The sequence below is a fragment of the Rhinichthys klamathensis genome, unplaced genomic scaffold (genome assembly GCF_029890125.1).
Source record: "Rhinichthys klamathensis goyatoka isolate OS25496 unplaced genomic scaffold, OSU_Roscu_1.1 h1tg000006l_1, whole genome shotgun sequence".
NCBI classification, from domain to species: Eukaryota; Metazoa; Chordata; class Actinopteri; order Cypriniformes; family Leuciscidae; genus Rhinichthys; species Rhinichthys klamathensis.
In genome coordinates this window covers 3,561,129-3,584,147 of record NW_026606559.1, presented here as the reverse complement: position 1 = coordinate 3,584,147, position 23,019 = coordinate 3,561,129, and the positions used below count along the sequence as shown (strand labels likewise).

Below are 23,019 nucleotides of genomic sequence, written 5' to 3'. Positions count from 1 at the left end.
ACACTTAATATAAAGAGGGAACCAGTATTTCACTGTCACACAGTTTTATGCTCAAATGTTGTTACAGTGACACCTAAAAGTAACAGTAGTGGCCACTATTAAAAATTTATGAATTTCATTGCAATATGCAAAGGCATTTATGAATTTTTAAGAGGGAATTTATCTTCCAAGTACCTTTTCAAAAAGTATCACTTTATCTAAAGTACATTTTTTAAATAATGCTAAATCTTAAAGGGGATATCTAATGCTATTTCATGCATTGTGACTTATTTACATTGTGAAAGGGTTAAAGAGTTTAGGATTCTCATCCTAAACATAAAATCGTCCTAGCGATAAAAGATCCCGGTCATGAGTAGGAACTGCAGGTGGTAAGTAAAACTGCATCAAATGTCAGTGTTTTGTTGGCAATCGGCGCGTAAACTCTTTAGCTCTGCCCACAGCACGCCTCCAGGAGCTCGACTGTTCCCGGAAAGAAGCGGTACAGCGGTACAGCTGTATCTGTCTTTTACAAATCTGATAAAACTAAAGACTCTTCGGAGATATGAAGGATGCACTAGTCTATAGGTACTCCAGATTAACAATGAGATTGGCAGAAACTGTGTGGATTATGTGCCCTTAAAGGCACACTATGCAGGAATTCCGTTTTGTCAAACAGCGACCTCTAGAGTCGCTGTGGAGTACTTGTATTTAACGTTACAGTCGTAAATATCACTCACGCAGAGCGTCTCTGCCATAGACTGGTCTCTGCACTCACGGCCTGATACCCCTTTGAAGCTGTTATATTAAGGTACAAATCTTGCATAGTGTTAATTTTTTTACATTAAATAAGAGATCTAGCGCTAAAATGTGTTTTTGAACTCAAGCTGAGCGCTCGTGTCCGCTGCTATCAGTGTCATGGATACAGTGTTCTCTGTGGCGTGCAGTCTTCACTCGGACGCGCTCTTCAATCTATCGCCGTTACGGAGACTCTCTATTCATTCCGGTGAAATCACAAAATAAAATGCACAAAAACGTGTCCCTGCTTGATAGGCTAGACTGTAACCACTGATGAACATATTCAGTTTTGATGAGAGAGAAAAAACTTAGAACCTGTAACCTCTGACACGCTTGGCAAAAGATTTACCACTAGACCATTAAAGAACTCAAACAAAACTTGCGGATTGATGCATTTATTTACGGGTTGAGCAGAGAGGCTCATTTGCTTTTCCTAGTCTCTTCCGACCGCGTTTTCTTTGCTTTTTCCATCGTCGAGTATCACGTCTGAAATGCGCGCAAGTGTCTTCGTGCTTCATATGTTGTTGTTGATGTGTGTGACGTCGTTGCCGTAAAGTATGTTGTGATTCTCGCGAGATTTGTCGGGGGCGCTCCTCTCAAACTTGCATTGCTGGTTTTTCCAGCGGCGTCCCCCCCCCCAAGCTTTACTACCAGGATGATTCGCCCTACTATGAGTTTGTTTACCACCGAGATGACTTTGAAGCTGTAATATTAAGGTACAATTCTTGCATATTGTGCCTTTTAATGCCTTTTAGTTCGAATTTAGTTTGAATTTGCTAATAAAATTAAGATATTAAGAAATGTTAAACATAAACATCATGATTGAAACCATATGTATTGTGAAAAGAACTATAGTAGTAAAATTGACTTGAGTTGACTTGACTTGACAAAATTATCACCAAACGGGTGAACATAATCCACTCTGTTGTGGATGGCAGAGTTTTTGTTTTAAATCTCTAGGAGTAGCTTAAGTGTGTGACCATTTTGAATGGGTGAAAAATATCAATTTACCTGAATGGCCATTATTGGAGAGGATGAATGGTCTGTTACCAGGCTGGTTGTATCCCAGGGGCTGCACAGGGATTAGCGTTGGGTCATGTAGTGTTTGCAATGTGTCCACATTTATGGGTGACTGGCTGGAACCACCACAGTCAGGAAAAAACTCTGCCCATTCTGGCTGTCCCACAGCACCTAACACAACCAGAAAATGGTGCCACAGCGAGGTGAATGTTGGTGTGGGAATCAGTCAATGAAAATGTGTGTGGAATTATAAATGATATAAATGCTAGTAAGTTAAAAATAAATCAAAGCATTTAGGGAGAATGTGTGTGTGAGTGTTTACATTATGTTCTGAAAGCTCATAGTGATTAGTGAAGTACTAGCTAAGTGTTAAGTCATGCAAAGTTAATGAGGAAACACATGGTTACAAACCCACAGACTACACACACATTATAAGTGCTGAAACATTCTGAAGTGAAATTAGCTATTGAAAAAAGGGGGGACAGAGCAACCAAAAAAAAAAAAAAAAAGAAAGAAAGAAAGAAAAGGCAGAAAAAAAGTAGTTTTATTGGATAACAAAAGAAAACTTTGCATATGAGTCTGGGTCTTTCAGCTTGGTGCCAAGTCAGTTCTGTGTACACAGGGATTAGAGGCCCACTCAGTCTCACTGTTCACCACGAATATCCCCCAAACCCCTGTTCCACTCCAAAATGTGGGGAGGGGAGGCAGGGTTGCTCTCATTGATCTGTGGTTGCCAAGGAGATCTCTATGACAACTGCAAGACACATATTCCATGCCTCTGTCAGTTTACCTCTTGCATGCTGTCCCAAACATGGACAGGGAACAAAGCATCACTCAACAAAGTAACTGTTTTATTCAGAAATAATGAGTTGGATCACAACAATGGCACACACATTGTACAGGCCTGAAAATGTGTCCTGGAATGTGTGTGTAGAAGGTATAACAGTAGAAATCATTCCAACAGAAATCTTGTATAAGAAAAATAAAGGAAAATTAATTTTTGTTCAAAGAAAAGAACAATATACATCATGTCATTGTGACTTTATTTGTCATATGTCAGTGAAGCACATTTTGACAACCCCTCATTTCTCTCAGTAATTTACTGTAAATAAAAACGCAGAATACAGTGTTTTTCTTCATTATATCTGCATAAATTCAATGGATTGCACCAAATACAAGCATGCCTTATAAATACTTAAATATTATATTACAGTACAATAATGAGAATTTGCATATTAAATAGGCTTAATTGTCATAAAATTGTCATCACTATCTAAACAGTTTTAAAATAGGCTTAATTTTAACTAAGCAAAATATAATTAATTTGATTTATTTATTTAATTTAGACAAATTATTGATGGGTTGTATGAGATTCACCCGGACATTATTTTGCATTTCAGCATACTGTTATTCTTTTTACAGTATTGCTGTTATGTATTTAGTTCTGGACACTCATTAGCACAGATTATGTACCAGTTTAGCGCATGCAATGCAAAATATGGCTAAATAAGCTTTTCCAAAAGCCTTATTATGACAAGAATGTCACAAGATTACATTGGGTTGTTCCAAAATGGCATTGCTGTTCAAGCAGAGCAGCCTCCTATTCTTCATCATGCCATTCTTTTGTATCAAATTAAGCTACTTAAATGCAACCTCTTGCACCTGTGGACATCTCTCTCTCTCTCTCTCTCTCTCTCTCTCTCTCTCTCTCTCTCTCTCTCTCTCTCTCTCTCTCTCTCTCTCTCTCTCTCTCTCTCTCTCTCTCTCTCTCTCTCTCTCTCTCTCTCTCTCTCTCTCTCTCTCTGTGTGTGTGTCCATGTGAGTATGTGATGCTACTATGGAAGAGATTAAATGGAAGTAACAGAGTTTGAAAAGAAAAAGAAATAGAAGAACATAATTGAGGGAAAAGGTAAGCTTGGTTCAAATATGGAAATATTATTTTCCAGAAAAACAACCAAATAGCTAAATCTTCAAAAGGCTTTTTTTCACAGAAGCTTTGACCCAAAGTAATTCATAAGTATTTTCCATTATGCATTATCTATGTCTATAGATAACATTATCTAGTTATCTATGATATCCTAATTGCAACTACATAACACATTGAAAGTGAAAGAAAATCTGTCACAAAATCATGGAGAGAGGGAAAAAATAAAGAACTGTATTACCTGCATATGTCCATTCTTTTGCTTAAAAAAGAGGAAGAATATAATAAAGGTTACAACGGATTCGCTGCGTATTTTAGCACTTTTTATTTTTTTTTACTCAAACAGTTAGTGTCTACACATCAGAGCAGTTTAATTATTACACAATTAAATGTTACTGAAGCATCAAAACTATATATATAACTTATAACCTATAACTTGTTCTCTTTTCATCTGTGTTTAGCAATGATCATTGTTACAAAATGCTATTGTATTAATAATACATTACTAATCAAAGTCTCACCTGTTCCTGAGCACTCCACACACTTCAAAAAGAGAGAAAGAGACACTGTTATCCAGAAAAGGTCCATGCTTTCACCCTCCTCTCCACAGGCCTCACACACTCACAAAATGTAAAAATGTAGAAATGTTGGAAATCCAAGTATTAAAAGGTCAACAGCAGAACGGCTTGAAAAATGTATGTATCGAAAAACATTCACAAAGAAAAAGTAATTCTTGGTCCTTTTTTGTATCTGAATGATTTGGTCCAGCAAGCTGAATTGTGGAAGAGAGAGGCCATTGCATGCCACAGAAGAAGATTAAGAGTTACACCATGAAGAGAGAGAGAGAACCGGAAGGAGAAAAGGACAAATGAACGAGAAAATCACTTGCTGCTGGACACTGAAAAATGTGCATGACACAACTAGCTGAGAGGGGGGAGGTGGGGGGGACTGAGGCAAAGCCTGATTGAAGGGGTACTGAGGTGATAATAAAGAGAGAATGAATAGAGACAGTCAGAGAGAGAGAGAGAGAGAGAGAGAGAGAGAGAGAGAGAGAGAGAGAGAGAGAGAGAACAGAGAATAGAAAGTTCAGAATCCATTTAGTACTGTAAACTGCAAACAATGTTTTACGAAGTTTTTTGGCATGCAAATCTACCAAATTGTCAATTTCACGGTGCTGTTAAAAAATCTACAGTAAATAAAAAGATATGCTATACATGATAATGCAGACATTGATTAAAACATCATAATTTACAGATACATGACATTTGGCTCTTTTTATTTCTCAAACGGAATGTAACTGAAGTAAACTTATGTAAATACATTTTGTGTTGAATGTAAAACATAATGTTTCTAGAAACTTTAGAACATCTGTTTCTAAAGCCCAAAGGTACTTTAAAGGGGTTCTTGATTATGATTTCACTTTTTTAACTTTAGTTAGTATGTAATGTTGATATTTGAGCATAAACAACATCTGCTCAAAGTTCAATGTAAAGGGAGATATTTTCTTTTAAAGAAATAGATTTTTAAGGACTACAACAAAAGGCTGGTGGGGACTACAATGAGCTTCTTCCCGGGTTGGTGACATCACGAACACTAAAGTTCAGTAGCCCTGCCCACTGATTTGAGCACAACAAGTAGTAAATAACAGACGTGATAACACTGGATCGAGCAACTAAGCGATAAACATGCCTCTGAAGAATGCAAAATGTTGTGCAGTGCCAGGTCGTGGAAAAACACAGTAGCTGCATTGGATTTGCAGAGAGCCTGAAATAAAAAAATATGTATCAATTGCATTCATAATCGGCCTTACAGTCGTTAAGTGTGTCCCTGGCTTAAGTGTGTTCAGTTCAGTCTTAGAATGTTTCAGCTAGTCAAGTGTGTCCCCAGCTTTTTCTATTTCCATATGCAAAGATGTTAGCCAATCACAGCAGTGGGCATTTATACTGAAGTCTCACAGCAGACATGCCCCTTAAAGCAGCACTAAGTAGGAATTCCGTTTTTGTCAAACAGCGACCCTTAGAGTCGCTGTGGAGTACTTGTACTGTCGTGAATAGCACTCACGCAGAGATGGCTCGCACTCACGGCCAGATCCCCTCCCCCTGTACACCGGTACCTGTTCAGTAGGATGGACGCTGTAACGAGTGGAAATAAGGTATGGCCCCTTTAAGAGCTGCGCGCGCCCAACACAACATGTATACGGCGCCGGGTTGTTTCTGTTTGATGCTCATTTTATCAGAATTTTATCAGATCTGTTTTTTGCCGTAAAGCAATTCGTTACCTCGCGAGACCTGATATCACACGATACTTCCTAACACTGAGGCCTGCGGCTCGCCGGCCCAAAGTTGCAAGGGTGGTTTTGCGGCTCACAGGCACCAGGGGGGTGCGAGACGACCACCATTCAACACGAAATCAGTAATATAAACATTACAATGACTCCAAAGCTGTTCGGTTAAGGTAAAAAAGTTACTTAGTTCACCTTTAACTGTCGGCAGTTTGTATTGTATGTGCGCCTCGAACACCACATGTATACGGCGTCGGGTTATTTCTGTTTGATGCTTATTTTATCAGATCTTTTATGCCGTAAAGCAATTCGTTACATCGCGAGACCTGATATCACGCGACACTTCCTGATGCTGCGGCCGGCGGCCTGCCGGCTCAAAGTTGCAAGTGTGTTTTTTCCGCTCACATGTGATAGGGGTGTGCGAAACGACCACCATTCAACTCGAAAAGAGTAATATAACCATTCCAATGACTCCCGAAGCTGTTCGGTTGAGGTAAAAAAAAAAACCTGCATAGTTCACCTTTAACTGAAGTAAACATTTGTAATTGACCACTGACATTTATTATTATTATTATTAACACATTACTGCTAGTACTAACTAAATATTCCATCCTCAGGCCGCTCCAGACCCAGGAGAGATGCTTTCTCTCAGACGGCTGGTCAGGAGGTTTAGAGACCCGGTTCTGATGATCGTGATCAGGATCCGCTGCCAGACCCGATACAGAGGCAGGATCTTCCTGGATATTTAACATCTCTGTCTTCTGAGTTTTCTGTTTCTGTGTCCACAGGTCAGGCTCACGGGACGAGGGCGAAGCAGAACCCAGATGATGGACGTCCGTCCACTTCATCTAAACACTCTCGCAGAGGTCAGAATAGGCTTTTAATAATGAAGTAATGGCTTAGTTTCTATTTCTATTTTCAATGGCTGATTTGTCATTGAAAATAGAAAGCCAACCAAAAATTGAAAAAAAATTGAAAATTGAACCAACAAAAGTAACGGTAACACTTTATTTTGATGGTCCCTTTTGAACATTCTGTTGACTAAAAGTAACTTTGCAACTACATGTCAACTAACTCTCATTAGAGTATCAGTAGACTCTGCTTAATATCTGCTAACTTTTTATTGTGATGCTGCTACAACAGACACTCTACTGACTATAAGTAACTTTACAACTATTCATGTCAACTTATTCTAACCCTACCAGTCTACTAATACTCTAATGAGAGTTAGTAGACATGTAGGTGCAATGTTACTTATAGACAACTGAATGTCTTAAAGGGACCAAAATAAAGTGAAACCAAAGTAACAATATGATGTGACCACTGACATTGATTATTAATATTATAAAAAATATATTAAACAAAAGAGTTTTTGATGTCTGAAATGTTCCATCCTCAGACGGCTCCAGATCCTGGAGAACTGCTTCCACAGATTCTTCTCCGGGCATCACGTCGTCCTCAGCTTTGTCCCTCTCTGAGGTCCATGTGGAGAGGAGGTGTAGAGAGTCGTTGAGTCTGAGCATCCGAGGCTCCTACAGCGTCGAGTGGAGGTGGAGTGGCGATGGATCGGAGAGCCCAAACCAACAGGGTTTGTCCAGGTCCGACAGCCTCGAAGCGTTTCTGTGTCCTCCGCTGCCGGGTCAAGTTCCTGTCGAGCCACCAGAGACTTCAACTGGCCGAACTGCTCAGGGTGCCGTGGAGGCTTCTCCAGCGAACAAGAGCTCAACAGGTGAGACTGAAATAAGGCTGGGCAGTGTAAAGTCTACAGATACAGATTTTGCTATTTCATGCATAACTGAGTCAAGTTTTTAACATGTTAATGTCCGGTCACATTTACTGTTGCTCAGCAAAATTTTCTTTCTGATTTTTTATTTATTTTATTTTTTAGCTTTATTTTGATGGTCCCTTTTGAACATTCTGTTGACTATAAGTAACTTTGCAACTACATGTCAACTAACATTAGAGTATCAGTAGACTCTGCTTTATATCGGTAACACTTTACAATACGGGTGCACTAATATGCATTAACTCATGTTTAACTAATGCATAGATAATCATGACTTAATGTATGATTCATGAAGAACTAAACCATTAATTAATGATTACTGCATCAGCAACTAATAAATAGTCTATATGATTAATAGATTAAGTAATACATGAATTGCTATTAATTCAATGTGTCATTGTGTATTAATTCCTTAATAACATATTTTATTAACTAATAGTGTAAATTAATGTGTTAATTTCCTCAATTAGTCAAAGCTATGCACTTCAACTTCCAGTTTTTTGCTTTAATTAATCATTAGCTAATGATTTGCAAAGGTATCATTATGTTATGACTTTACTTGTTGAGGCACATCATTATTAAATAGTCATTTAGTAATTGTAGTAATTTACACATGAATTTGCACTAACAATGAAGTAATTAATCATGTATTAATGCATATTAGTGTACCTGTATTATCTGGAAGTTGAAATACAAGGCTTTGGCTCATTCTGGTAATTAACATATTAATTAACACTATTAGTTAAAAAAAATAATTATTAGGTAATTAATTCCCAATTACATATTTAATTAATAACAATTCATGTATGAACTAATACATTAACCATACAGACTCTTAATTAGTTCCTAATGTGGTAATCATTAATGAATAACTTAGATAATCATTAGTTACACATGAATTCAGTATTATCTGTGCATTAGTTAAGCATGAATTAATGCTTATTAGTGCACCCGTATTGTAAAGTGTTACCTTAATATCTGCTAACTCTTTATTGTGATGCTCCTCCAACAGACACTACTGACTTTAAGTAACTTTACAACTACATGTGAACTTATTCTAACCTACCACTCTACTAATACTCTACTAATAGTCTAATGAGAGATAGTAGACATGTAGGTGCAATGTTACTTATAGACAACTGAATGTGGGGGACCATCAAAATAAAGTGAAACCAAATATGTTTGTTTTTTATATTTTAATTGGAGGTTCATCTAACATTTTCAGAACATTCCGAGAACATTCGAAATTAACGTTCCCATAATGCAAAATGATCAAAATAGAATGTTCCTTTAACCAAGATAAAACATTTTTGAAACGTTGAAAAAACGGGACGTTTTGAACATTCAGGGAACATTTAGAAATAATGTTTTCCTAATTTAATGGGAATGTTAGCAAAACGTTCTCAATAAGACATGAACTCGATGGTACTTGCGCTGTCTGACACACACCAGAAACACGCGCACAGAAAGCCGCTTCTCAGACAGCATACGATCCAGAAAATAATTTAATTTCACCACTTATTTCTAATTATTATTTTTTTAAATAAGAATTTAACAGTAAAATGTAAGTTATGTCATTATATCATTGGTTAATTTGACGTCAGAGATGTGTCTAATAGTTGTTTTCAATCGTTTTTTCTTCACTTCAGAAAAAGCTCCAGACCGCAGGAAGAGGAGAAGAGCTGGTGGTTTCAAGCTCTGGAAGGCTATGAAGTGTATTTTCTGCTGCTGTTCCTGCAGTGCTGTGAATGTTGTGGAGCCTTTTATTCCTCCAGCAGATCCTGATCCTGAACCATCATCACCTGCTCCAGATCACTCCTGCGTCAAGCCAAATAATGGTAAATCGGCACTCATTATTTCTCCAAAACATTTTTTTTAACAGTATTATCTTGTTTTCCACTAAAAATAAGGCCTGTCTTTAGAGAATATTTATATTATTTCCCCCATTATAATATTATTTTCTCAACCAGCACTGATATTTTTTAAATAAAACAATGGATCTAGCAAGCTAATACTTTTCTCATATTTTTCTGTTTGTTTTTCAGAGTCCTTTGAGTCTCTCTATAACGTGGATAGGATGATTGGATCCGGAGGATTTGGCAGGGTGTTCCTGGGAACACGCAAATTTGATGGCAAAAAGGTAAATCTTACTGAATTGTACAAACATTTTGCTCTTGCAAAACACATTTAAAACAATTTACAGATGGTTTAATACTTAGTGCAAGGTCAGGGGCTTGAATACTGTTACTGTTATTGAAACTGTTTTTTGTTTGTTTTGCAGGTTGCCATCAAGCGGATGAGCAAGATTGACAACGATCGTTATCTTAATATTGTAAGTTGGCCAAAACCTGAGTGTGTATTGAGTTGTCTAAGTGCAGATGACAGTAGTTAATACACCCATTGGAAGCATTAGGTGTTAATGTGATCAACTAATAAGCCTAGAGGCACCAAATAACTTTGAGCTGAAAAGGCTCTTTTGGACGCATCTAAAAATATCAAAGAAAAGTACATTTCAAAATGAAATGTTTTCTTCAGATTTTTCCCCAGCTAACCTTCTGTCTGCTACTCCTCTCTAGCCTGGGAATCCAGAACCTCTCATTACAGAAGTGGCGCTGCTGATGATGATGAGGCGAGAACCCATAAGCCCCTTCGTCATACGACTATACGAGTGGTTTGAACATCCTAGAGAATTCACTCTGGTTATGGAGTATCCTGAACCCTGCGAGAGCTTGCTGGACTTCATCACTCGTAATCATCAAGTGTCTGAACCAACAGCACGGGTCATCATGAGACAGGCTGTGCTGGCAGTGCAACACTGCATCCATCGTGGTGTTTTTCACAATGACATTCATGCGCAGAATTTCCTGTTGAAGAAAACCCCGGTACAGCTCAAGCTGATAGACTTTGGCTGCGGTCAGCTGTTTAGTAGCGATGGCTACGAGAGCAAAATATACATTGGTGAGCATTCTGGGAGTGTGGAAACCTGAATGCAGTGATTTAATAATTATTTGATGCTTTAAACAAAAAAAGCTCAACAATGTGCAAATGTCTTGCTTACAGGAGTACCGAATTACCGCCCACCTGAAGTCTTGACAGAACCTCGATTCCACGCCGTCCTAGCAAATGTCTGGGCTCTAGGAGTGTTGCTGTACCAGATGGTGAACGCATGTTCTCCTTTTCACAGTTCACGAGTTCACACTTACATACAATTAAAGGGAATAAAGTATAATGCGTATTTGGCGTGCTGTCCGGGGGAGGGCTCCGAGCTCGGAATTCGGTCCGAACCCAGAGTACTCCCCCCAAAAGCAAAAGAGCAGAGGACAGCCGCCGGACTAAAGACCCCCCCAAATGAGTGCAGAGTTTGGCGGGCTGGCCTGTTAGACAAAGTTTGCTGGGAAAGAGGAAAATGAGTACTCAACCGGGAGATTTTCTCACACTGCGTCGGAGGACGAAAGAGAAAACGTAAGTCCTCTACCGGAAAAGTTCTCACTGCGTCCGCTGTGGGACTGAAGCCCGCTGGGCAGAAAGAGGAAACTGGAAAGAGGAAAATGAGTACTCAACCGGGAGATTTTCTCACTGCGTCGCTGGACGAAAGAGAAAACATAAGTGCTCTACCGGAAAAGTTCTCACTGCGTCCGCTGTGGGACTGAAGCCCGCTGGGCAGAAAGAGGAAACTGGAAAGAGGAAAATTAGTACTCAACCGGGAGATTTTCTCACACTGCGTCGCTGGACGAAAGAGAAAACATAAGTGCTCTACCGGAAGAGTTCTCACTGCATCTGCTGTGGGACCAAAGCCTGCTGGGCAGAAAGAAAAAACAGGAAAAGAAAAAATGGGTACTTGGCCGGTAGATTTTCTCACACTGCGTCGCTGGACGAAAGAGAAAACATAGGCCAATTACTATACCCACGGACGCAGGAAGGTATTGCAGTAATATGAGTGATTAAAATCGTCGTTTAAACAACCGAAGCGGTCCGAAAACAATTTATGCGAGTCACAGGGCACGGCCAACTTGGATTCCGTATCAGAATTCTAGCTCTGTGTCCTCACGTTTGTCTGACTTTCGAGCTGGGAAATCCGAGGAAGGGGGTGTGTTGCTAGGCAACGTCTGTCTTTTTAGTCGGACTCCGACACGCATAAATAATAGAACATCCACTGGGAGACCAATGCTCGCTGGATGGAGAAAGAGGAGAGATAGATGCATGCTACGTCCGCTGGGGGACCAATGCTTGCTGGACAGAGAAAGAAGAAACATAGATGCATGCAACATCTGCTTGGAGATCATGCTTACTGGATGGAGAAGGAGGAAACATGCATGCTATGTCCGGTGCGAGACCAATGCTCGCTGGACAGAGAAAGAAGAAACCGATGAAACCAGAGAAACAGAGCTCCTGCGGCACCAGAGGAAACATCAGTGCTGCTGCAGTGGAGAAAATTAGCTAGAGAAAAAGAGCTCCTGCGGGAGCAGAGGACACATACTGCTGTGGCAGTGGAGAAAATTAGCAAGAGAAACAGAGCTTCTGCGGGAGCAGAGTAGACATCACTGCTGTGGCAGAGGAGAAAATTAGCCAGAGAAACAGCTTCTGCGGGAGCAGAGGAGACATCACTGCTGTGGCAGTGGAGAAAATTAGCCAGAAAAACAGAGCTTCTGCGGAAGCAGAGGAGACATCACTGCTGTGGCAGTGGAGAAAATTAGCCAGAGAAAAAGAGCTCCTGTGGGAGCAGAGGAGACATCACTGCTGTGGCAGTGGAGAAAATTAGCCAGAAAAACAGAGCTTCTGCGGAAGCAGAGGAGACATCACTGCTGTGGCAGTGGAGAAAATTAGCCAGAGAAAAAGAGCTCCTGTGGGAGCAGAGGAGACATCACTGCTGTGGCAGTGGAGAAAATTGGCCAGAGAAAAAGAGCTTCTGCGGGAGCAGAGTAGACATTACTGCTGTGGCAGTGCAGAAAATTACGGTAGCCAGAAAAACAGAGCTTCTGTGGGAGCAGAGTAGACCTCACTGCTGTGGCAGTGCAGAAAATTAGCCAGAAAACAGAGCTTCTATGGAAGCAGAGGAGACATCACTGCTGTGGCAGTGCAGAAAATTAGCCAGAAAAACAGAGCTTCTGTGGGAGCAGAGTAGACATCACTGCTGTGGCAGTGGAGAAAACTAGCCAGAAAAACAGAGCTTCTGCGGAAGCAGAGGAGACATCACTGCTGTGGCAGTGGAGAAAATTACCTGGAGAAATTGCGCTCCTGCGGGAGCAGAGGAGACGTCACTGCTGTGGCGGCAGAAAATTACCTGGAGAAATTGCGAAGATAGCAGTTCGCGTTTAGAACAGTTTAGACTGTCTTGGAAGGTGGATGAGTTTTGTGCAGTGAAGCCTGGAAATCACCTGTATCCAAGTTAATGCCCAAAATTCAAATGGACGTGGCTGAACCCATGGTTTTAACCTGTGCAGTTGGAATGCCGAACTCAGCAGAACTGTGCGGGGCTGAGGGATCGATAATTAAACGTTTTGAAAATGATCTTATTTCTCTGTTTATTTTCATCATTTTTTATGGGTCATATTATATTCCATGCTGATTTGTTCTGAATCAGAAAACACAATAGTGTGGAGCTGTGTGTTTAAAATGACCTACTTCAAAAATAAAAAATACATTTATGCTATAACTAAGTTTCTAAGCGATTTTGTAAATAAATTGCAGGACAGTGTCAACAAGAGGTTCTTAATGATTCTGTGTTCAATCTGCACGTAATATGAGACCTACTGTTTACGTGTGAGTTTACCATAGGAAGTATTGCGTTAATGAACGGCAGATCCTTTGTACAGAAACTATTTAATACACATGTTCCCCCGGTCAAAAATGTGTATCCAGATAGCATGACTTGCTCGTGATTCAACAACTGAAGCGATGCGAAGTTCAAATCAGGGACAGAAAACGAAAAGGTTTTGAGCTAAGCACTCATGGAGTTGACCCGGCAGATGTTGAGAGTGTGGACTGGCCGGGACTGAATCTGCAGCGCGGCTTACTTAGGGCCTGTTGCGGTGGCCTGACGCTGGAGGAAGGCCCGTTCCTTTGCGTTAAGAGGGCAGCATTGCCTTAAGCCCAATTTATACTTCTGCGTCAACCTCCCGCTGTAGCTACGTCGTAGGCTGTGTGTAGCGCGCGTACCCTTCGGCGTACCCTGAAGCCTGTTTTATGCTTCTGCGTCGAATCGACGGCTTACCCCCGCAGACCCCTCTGCGTCGCCGCGAACCCCTCTCCGACCCCTCCGCCGTAGCTCGACGTGCACCTCCAAAAATTTTTAACTACGCGTCGAGGCGACGCAGACAGCAAGGGCTGTGATTGGTCAGATTATACATCATTTCCGGAGTGTAGCTTTTCCGGTTTCCCCCTCCCGCTATAGCGCCATTTTTAAAGTGACCTGTTTGTTTCATCGATGGATCAAGTTGAGGAACGTTTGATCGAGGAAGTACGAAAGTACGACCATCTGTACAATTCCTCTTCAGCGCACTACAAAGACTGCCAAATGGCAAACAACTCATGGAAAGAGATTGCCCAAAATGTTGGCTTGGACGTCACCGACTGCATAAAGCGGTGGAAAAACCTGCGGGACAAATTTGTTTGTCTCCGCAAAAAGCTGGCGCCAAGAAGCGGTGATCCAGGCGGCAAAAAGGTCCCTGCATTTTACCATTTTCTGTCCTGGCTGGCACCCCATGTCAAGCACCGTGAAACTGAGTCGAATTTCGAACCTAAGGTAAATATAAGTTCGTTGTTGTACCTCTTTTTGTGTGTGCTACTAAGCTAGCTAACTAACAATGCTATCAGGTTGTCCGAATGCATGTCGTCATGTATAGTCTAACTTCTGTGCAAACAAAATGTAACATAACATGCTGAAAATGTTGTTTTGCTTTGCTGGTTTCATGGCGCTGCTAATTCCATATCTTATACCAGACCTCTGGTCGTAAATCAGACTGCATATGTGATGCCCAGTAAATTGTTATCACATTTGTGGTAGTTTTTTTTGTAATTTTATAAAGAAATGTTTTTGAATTTTGTGCAGGGGTAATTAACCTGTTTCGACCATTCATTTGCACTAATATATTTTATATAGAGGGCAGGAGTAATTTTGGAGTTCGTCAGCAGTGGGCAGTGTAGCGCTTATTGTGTATCCGGGGCGTTACATCAGTTTGTCCGGCTTTGCGATCTTTCTCTTTCTGCTGAGCGAGATGAAAGACGGACGTAGACTTTGCCCTGTCTCATTTATTTCTCCTGTTTCAGGTTGGTAGATTTGTAAATTAAGTTAAATAACTGAAATCTAATGTGTTTACATGTCACTGAATGTTTGAAGGGCCGTGTAACAAGGCTGTGTTATGAAAATGTGTACATACAGGTCCTTCTCAAAAAATTAGCATATTGTGATAAAGTTCATTATTTTCCATAATGTAATGATACAAATTAAACTTTTATATATTTTAGATTCATTGCACACCAACTGAAATATTTCAGGTCTTTTATTGTTTTAATACTGATGATTTTGGCATACAGCTCATGAAAACCCAAAATTCCTATCTAAAAAAATTAGCATATTTCATCCGACCAATAAAAGAAGTGTTTTAATACAAAAAAAAGTCAACCTTCAAATAATTATGTTCAGTTATGCACTCAATACTTGGTCGGGAATTCTTTTGCAGAAATGACTGCTTCAATGCGGCGTGGCATGGAGGCAATCAGCCTGTGGCACTGCTGAGGTGTTATGGAGGCCCAGGATGCTTCGATAGCGGCCTTAAGCTCATCCAAAGTGTTGGGTCTTGCGTCTCTCAACTTTCTCTTCACAATATCCCACAGATTCTCTATGGGGTTCAGGTCAGGAGAGTTGGCAGGCCAATTGAGCACAGTAATACCATGGTCAGTAAACCATTTACCAGTGGTTTTGGCACTGTGAGCAGGTGCCAGGTCTTGCTGAAAAATGAAATCTTCATCTCCATAAAGCTTTTCAGCAGATGGAAGCATGAAGTGCTCCAAAATCTCCTGATAGCTAGCTGCATTGACCCTGCCCTTGATAAAACACAGTGGAACAACACCAGCAGCTGACATGGCACCCCAGACCATCACTGACTGTGGGTACTTGACACTGGACTTCAGGCATTTTGGCATTTCCTTCTCCCCAGTCTTCCTCCAGACTCTGGCACCTTGATTTCCGAATGACATGCAAAATTTGCTTGCATCCGAAAAAAGTACTTTGGACCACTGAGCAACAGTCCAGTGCTGCTTCTCTGTAGCCCAGGTCAGGCGCTTCTGCCGCTCTTTCTGGTTCAAAAGTGGCTTGACCTGGGGAATGCGGCACCTGTAGCCCATTTCCTGCACACGCCTGTGCACGGTGGCTCTGGATGTTTCTACTCCAGACTCAGTCCACTGCTTCCGCAGGTCCCCCAAGGTCTGGAATCGGTCCTTCTCCACAATCTTCCTCAGGGTCCGGTCACCTCTTCTCGTTGTGCAGCGTTTTTTGCCACACTTTTTCCTTCCCACAGACTTCCCACTGAGGTGCCTTGATACAGCACTCTGGGAACAGCCTATTTGTTCAGAAATTTCTTTCTGTGTCTTACCCTCTTGCTTGAGGGTGTCAATGATGGCCTTCTGGACAGCAGTCAGGTCGGCAGTCTTACCCATGATTGCGGTTTTGAGTAATGAAACAGGCTGGGAGTTTTTAAAAGCCTCAGGAATCTTTTGCAGGTGTTTAGAGTTAATTAGTTGATTCAGATGATTAGGTTAATAGCTCGTTTAGAGACCCTTTTCATGATATGCTAATTTTTAGGGGCCAAGCACCGAAGGTGCAGAGGCACCTATTGTATCTGTTGGTTTTCTTATTAGGGGCCAAGCACCGAAGGTGCAGAGGCACCTATTGTATCTGTTAGTTTTCTTATTATTATTCTTCTTCTTCTTCTTCCGCAAATGGAAGTCTATGGCAGCCCTATGAACCGTACATAGGAAAATGATGAAATTTGGCACACTTGTAGTGATGCTAGTGAATAGTAATTGGACCAATTTTTGACCCTCTAGGACCAACTCTATAGCGCCACCACCAGTTCAAAAATTCAACATTGAAATGGTTATAACTTTTGAACCCTTTGATCTAGAGACATGAAACTTAGTACACCTGATTCCACTCATCATGCTGATCACAACCAATACCTTACATTAAGACCCCGCCCATTACAGTAGTGGCCATTTTGAAATGTACAGTATTCAGTTTTTTCGCTACTCCTCCTTCAAATTTTGTCCAATTTTCTCCAAACATGCACTCAAATGATCTTCAGACTGAGCCGCATAAAAGTACTGTTCCCGATTTTTTTGTTATACTGGAAAAAAAAAGTTATAATGTCGCAAACTTAACGAGGTCCACCCAAAATAGGCTAAGAGGCTGTATCTCGGCCAAAGTTTGATCAATCAAAACGAAAATTGGTACACTTCATCAGAAGCATGTGTTGAGGTTCCAATGCAAAGTTGGGAATAGCGCCACCTATGGGTCATGAGATATGAACAATTGCTATTTTGACCAATAACTTTTGAACAGTTTGTCAGAAAATCATAATTGTGGTATCTATGGATTCCTTGCATCATGCCGAATCCGTGGATATCGATTTTGCCATGATGGGATGTACCACGTGTCCGCCATTTTGAATTTTGTCATAAATTGCAATATCTTTTAAACTATTTGACATATCAGCACACAATTTGGTAGGGATGACCGACACCATGTCCTAAAGCGACATGAGAAGTTTGATCACAGCGCCACCTAGTGTTCCAGATATATCATTGTTTTTTGAAAAAACGCTTATAACATTTGAAAATATTGTTCAAATTTTGAGTTCTTTATGACAGTATGTTCCTTGGTTTATGCCGATTTAGACGATATCTCATTTGTCATTTTCCAACAATGTGACTGGCCGCCATATTGGAGCGAATGTAAAACAGTTTTTTCGCTACTCCTCCTTCAAAATTTGTCCAAAATTGTCCAAAATTTGCTCAAATGATCTTCGGACCGAGCCGCATAAAAGTACTGTTCCCGATTTTTTTGCTATACTGTAATAAAAAAGTTATGATGTCACAAATTTAACAAGGTCAACCCAAAATTGGCTAAGAGGCTGTAACTTGTGAACAGTTTATCACAAAATCATAAAATTGGTGTCTATCGATTCCTTGCATCATGTCGAATCCGATGATATCTATTTTGCCAGGATTGGATGTACCACGTCATAAGCTAAATTAGCAATAAGCTAGCTTAGCATGCTAATCTGGTTAACATGTCATGGAACTTTTTTGTGAACTCATTCTCACACTGAACCCTCTCCTCTGCTGGTTTGAAATTCACGTCCTCTGAGTGGCGCAATCGGCTAAACCATGCTTCTCGAATCCCAAACCATTGTGGTTGTGGGTTCGAGTCCCATGTGAGACGACTTTAAAATTGTGTATAAAGTTGTCATTTCAATTCCTTCCGGCTCTGCTCTGCTGTTGGTGCTTAAATGCTCGCTGTGCTTCATTTACATGTATATTCAATTTGTTCTCTTTTTGTTCTTGCGGCTCTGCACTGCTATTGGTGCTTAAATGCTTGATGCGCTGCTGTACTTGCAGTACTTGCTGTGCTTGCTGTGCTTGCAGTACTTGCTGTACTTGCTGTGTTTGCAGTACTTGCTGTACTTGCTGTGTTTGCTGTACTTGCAGTACTTGCTGTACTTGCAGCTTGCTGTACTTGCAGTTTGCAGTACTTGTTCTGCTAAGCCTTTGAACTTTGCTGTACTTGTTCTAATTGCGGTGCCTTGCAGGGCTTGGCCCCGTGTTGCTGCTTGCAGCTATATTTATTATTATTATTCTTCTTCTTCTTCTTCTTCCGCAAATGGAAGTCTATGGCAGCCCTATGAACCGTACATAGGAAAATGATGAAATTTGGCACACTTGTAGTGATGCTAATGAATAGTAATTGGACCAATTTTTGACCCTCTAGGACCAACTCTATAGCGCCACCACCAGTTCAAAAATTCAACATTGAAATGGTTATAACTTTTGAACCCTTTGATCTAGAGACATGAAACTTAGTACACCTGATTCCACTCATCATGCTGATCACAACCAATACCTTACATTAAGACCCCGCCCATTACAGTAGTGGCCATTTTGAAATGTACAGTATTCAGTTATTTCGCTACTCCTCCTTCAAATTTTGTCCAATTTTCTCCAAACATGCACTCAAATGATCTTCAGACTGAGCCGCATAAAAGTACTGTTCCCGATTTTTTTGTTATACTGGAAAAAAAAAGTTATAATGTCACAAACTTAACGAGGTCCACCCAAAATTGGCTAAGAGGCTGTATCTCGGCCAAAGTTTGATCAATGGAAACGAAAATTGGTACACTTCATCGGAAGCATGTTCTGAGGTCCCATGCCAAAGTTGGGAATAGCGCCACCTACGGGTCATGAGATATGACAAATTGCTATTTTGGCCAATAACTTTTCAACAGTTTGTCAGAAATTCATAATTGTGGTATCTATGGATTCCTTGCGTCATGCCGAATCCGTGGATATCGATTTTGCCATGATGGGATGTACCACGTGTCCGCCATTTTGAATTTTGTCATAAATTGCAATATCTTTTAAACTATTTGACATATCAGCACACAATTTGGTAGGGATGACCGACACCATGTCCTAAAGCGACATGAGAAGTTTGATCACAGCGCCACCTAGTGTTCCAGATATATCATTGTTTTTTGAAAAAACGCTTATAACATTTGAAAATATTGTTCAAATTTTGAGTTCTTTATGACATTATGTTCCTTGGTTTATGCCGATTTAGACGATATCTCATTTGTCATTTTCCAACAATGTGACTGGCCGCCATATTGGAGCGAATGTAAAACAGTTTTTTCGCTACTCCTCCTTCAAAATTTGTCCAAAATTGTCCAAAATTTGCTCAAATGATCTTCGGACCGAGCCGCATAAAAGTACTGTTCCCGATTTTTTTGCTATACTGTAATAAAAAAGTTATGATGTCACAAATTTAACAAGGTCAACCCAAAATTGGCTAAGAGGCTGTAACTTGTGAACAATTTGTCACAAAATCATAAAATTGGTGTCTATCGATTCCTTGCATCATGTCGAATCCGACGATATCTATTTTGCCAGGATTGGATGTACCACGTTATAAGCTAAATTAGCATTAAGCTAGCTTAGCATGCTTATCTGGTTAACATGTCATGGAACTTTTTGTGAACTCATTCTCACACTGAAACCTCTACTCAGCAGGCTGGTGAACGTGCATGAGTGATTAGCTCAACGTGTTACACCACGGATCCCGATGTTCAGCGTCGTGGGTTCGCCACTCAGTGTGACATGTGCCCAGACCGCATGAGGTACTGTGGCAGGAAAAGATGCAGAAGTTGCATCTGTTCCAGGCATTGTGCATAAGAATGATCTCATCTGAAGCTGCCACACACAACATGCAGTGCTTTTACGTCCAATTCATTGTTGTTCTTCTTCCAGAAGGGTAGTCAATGGCAGCCCTATGAACCACAAGTTAGAAAATTGGCACACTTGTAGTGATGGTAATGAGTAGTAATCTGACCAATTTTGGATGATTTAATCTAAACTTTTTAAATACAAAATGTTCTCCATTTACTTCAAAATTCTTAATTTTGACTTGATTCTCTCTTGAAAATATTGAATTTCGGCAGCTGTGTAGATGCATGTCTGGCAAGTGGCTCAACGAGATGAGTGACAGGCATCTAACCCATAGATAGTGGGTTCGAGTCCCGTGTGGGACAACTTTAAAATTGTGTATTATGAAATTAATTGATTATGAAACACTTGTAGTGAGTAGTCCAACGTGTGATCAGATGATCTTTGGACCGAGCTGCACAGAAATGATGAACAGGTTTTTGATAGTAGCCCCCATACCAAAGATCTTCCTCTCTGCAGTTGACCTAGCCTGTGTTTGTTGCCTTATCTTAGTTAGCTTAGCATACTAATTGGTTAGCATGCTAGCCAGATGCCATTCTTTCTAATGTGGCTCTTCAGTTATCAGGCTAAACCATAAGGCTTTAAGTGGTGGACAAGTTGCTTCTGTTCCAGGTGAAGGAGCTAGTAGAATAGAACACACAGATAATTTATTTAAAAATTCTTCATTTTGAGTTGCTTCTCACTTGAACTATGGATCTTCTGCATCTTGGCCAAAACACAACTTCCAAGTGGTGCAATGAGATGAGTGACAGAAATCTGACCCAGAGATAGTGGGTTCAAGCCCCATGTGGGACAACTTTAATTTAAAAAAAAAATGTGTTAAGTTGTCATTTCAATTCCTTTATTATCCAGATAAGCATTGTTGTAATCTTTCTTTTGGGATTAGAAATGTGTTTTTGTTCATTCTATGTTGATTCTTACCTGAAGTCTTAAATATCCAGAAAGGTTTGTGAACAAATGAGCAGTCATTGACTTTCAACTATTCTAATTGCATTGTAAGCAGTTACATAAATTGGTTGTTTTCTTCCTATGTATAGTCGTATCCTCTTTTTTTTTTTGCCTCCATGTGTTAATTCTCAACTTCATATATGTGTTTGTGCATTGTGTGTAAAGTAGTGAACTGGAGAGCAGAAGGGTATGATAAGATGTTTGTGGTGGTCTAGGTAAACCTCTATTTTTTTAAATTGTGCTGCCTTTTTTACATTTCAAGTTAAATACATAAAGCTTCAAACAGAACACAAATGCCTATTCAATTGATCAACCACTGGCAACATTTTATTGCAAAGTATATAGTAAAGAATACTTTCAATTCCATACAAGAAATGGTTTGACCAACTCCACAATATTAACTGATCTGACATTAAACATTTGAATGTGTACATATGCATATCTTTTAATTATTTTAAGTCCCATAAACATTAGACTTACTTAGTGACTTGAATATCAGTTTTTCCTTCTCGTCATGTGGACAATAAATAAAAGTAATTTTATCATAATAGTAAACCATAAAATCACATTAAAATACATGAACATTTTTGTATTATCTAACATTAAGAATTGTTTTAAAAAATAAATTGTAATTGTAAATAGAAGTTAATTAGTTACTACATGAATGTTAAATTACAAATAGTTACTATTCTAACAGTACATTATTTGGATCAACATCAATTAGTTGAGGTATATTGCCAAAAAGACTACTAAAAGCTAACCTAAAGAATTTACATAATGTATACAATTATTTATTCTCAAATAAGCAACAAAATATCATTACACATCAAACAATACACTATCATTATACACAGAGCTGCACTCCAGGTTTATTGCTGCTCCTGATGCTTTGAATATTTTCCCAAAACAATCAGAGTAAAGCTTAATTAAGTTCAAGAGGCTTCATTTCTCCATCCCTAAAAGGCATTATACAAGTAAATTTACCTTTCAATTATTTCCAGCAGACTTTCAGATCCATTTCTTGCCTCCACTAAACCAAGCTTCCCAATTCTAAAATGATTAACTCAGCAATTTGATGAATGTATTACTAATTCCTGCAATCACCCTAATTGAATCGTTTGTTAATTGCATACCAAGCATTGTCAATTTCTGTTCTAGTAGGCCTAATCTACTATAAATCACACCACTTGCAAACCTCTTTTTTCATGCAACAGCAAAAATGAACAAATATTTAAATAGACCAGAGACCAGTGAATCTGACAACTGCATTTATGTTTACATTCATGCAGTTTCCAGAGTGCAACTGTCTAGAACAAACTCAAAGTTTTTTAATGCAACTTTGCAAACAGGTCGCAGTGAATATCACCAAGCTGTCATCTTTGCGCACGAAAAACATCAAACTTGGACAACATTAGCATTAAATCGGACAGCGGTTAAACTGTCAAACATAACAAAAAAGCCAAGTAAGTGGTAGTCTAGCTATTTAATCCTGTTTTCTATCTGATAAACTTTCAGTAATCGTATTCCTTTCAAATTCATTGTACAAACAAGCCCATATCAATTCTCACTTTTTTCATTCTTTAGGCCTCAATAATTCTGAATATTTCATTCAGTGTGATCGGAGTACTGCTGTGGAAGTCGCAACATCTACATTTCCCCACAAACCACCAAAAGAGATAGAAAAACTCACTGTAGAAGAAGCAAAAACTCTGGGATCACGACAATTGGTAAGCTGTTTTTTTTTCAACCTTCTCACTGTGTAAATAGCCTACAGGGTTGTTTACTTGT

General features: G+C 39.8%; 2 protein-coding genes across 2 annotated transcripts in view; one reads left to right on the top strand and one right to left on the bottom strand.

Annotated features, from left to right (window-relative positions):
- Positions 1-4,475, bottom strand: part of ca14 (carbonic anhydrase XIV) — a 38,610-nt gene extending 34,135 nt beyond the window's left edge. The window contains exons 1-3 of the mRNA XM_056257708.1: positions 4,240-4,475; positions 3,960-3,980; positions 1,786-1,965 (exon numbers count right to left, since the gene is read on the bottom strand). Of these exons, the coding sequence (XP_056113683.1) occupies positions 1,786-1,965; positions 3,960-3,980; positions 4,240-4,306 (268 nt within the window). The 5' untranslated portion in view covers positions 4,307-4,475. The remainder of the gene's footprint in view (positions 1-1,785; positions 1,966-3,959; positions 3,981-4,239) is intronic.
- Positions 4,476-6,622: 2,147 nt separating this feature from the next.
- LOC130091045 (serine/threonine-protein kinase pim-3-like) overlaps positions 6,623-23,019 on the top strand; it is a 31,954-nt gene continuing 15,557 nt past the window's right edge. Inside the window, exons 1-7 of the mRNA XM_056258732.1 lie at positions 6,623-6,865; positions 7,399-7,728; positions 9,435-9,623; positions 9,831-9,925; positions 10,067-10,117; positions 10,362-10,743; positions 10,846-10,976. Coding sequence (XP_056114707.1) covers positions 9,494-9,623; positions 9,831-9,925; positions 10,067-10,117; positions 10,362-10,743; positions 10,846-10,976 — 789 coding nt within the window. The 5' untranslated portion in view covers positions 6,623-6,865; positions 7,399-7,728; positions 9,435-9,493. The remainder of the gene's footprint in view (positions 6,866-7,398; positions 7,729-9,434; positions 9,624-9,830; positions 9,926-10,066; positions 10,118-10,361; positions 10,744-10,845; positions 10,977-23,019) is intronic.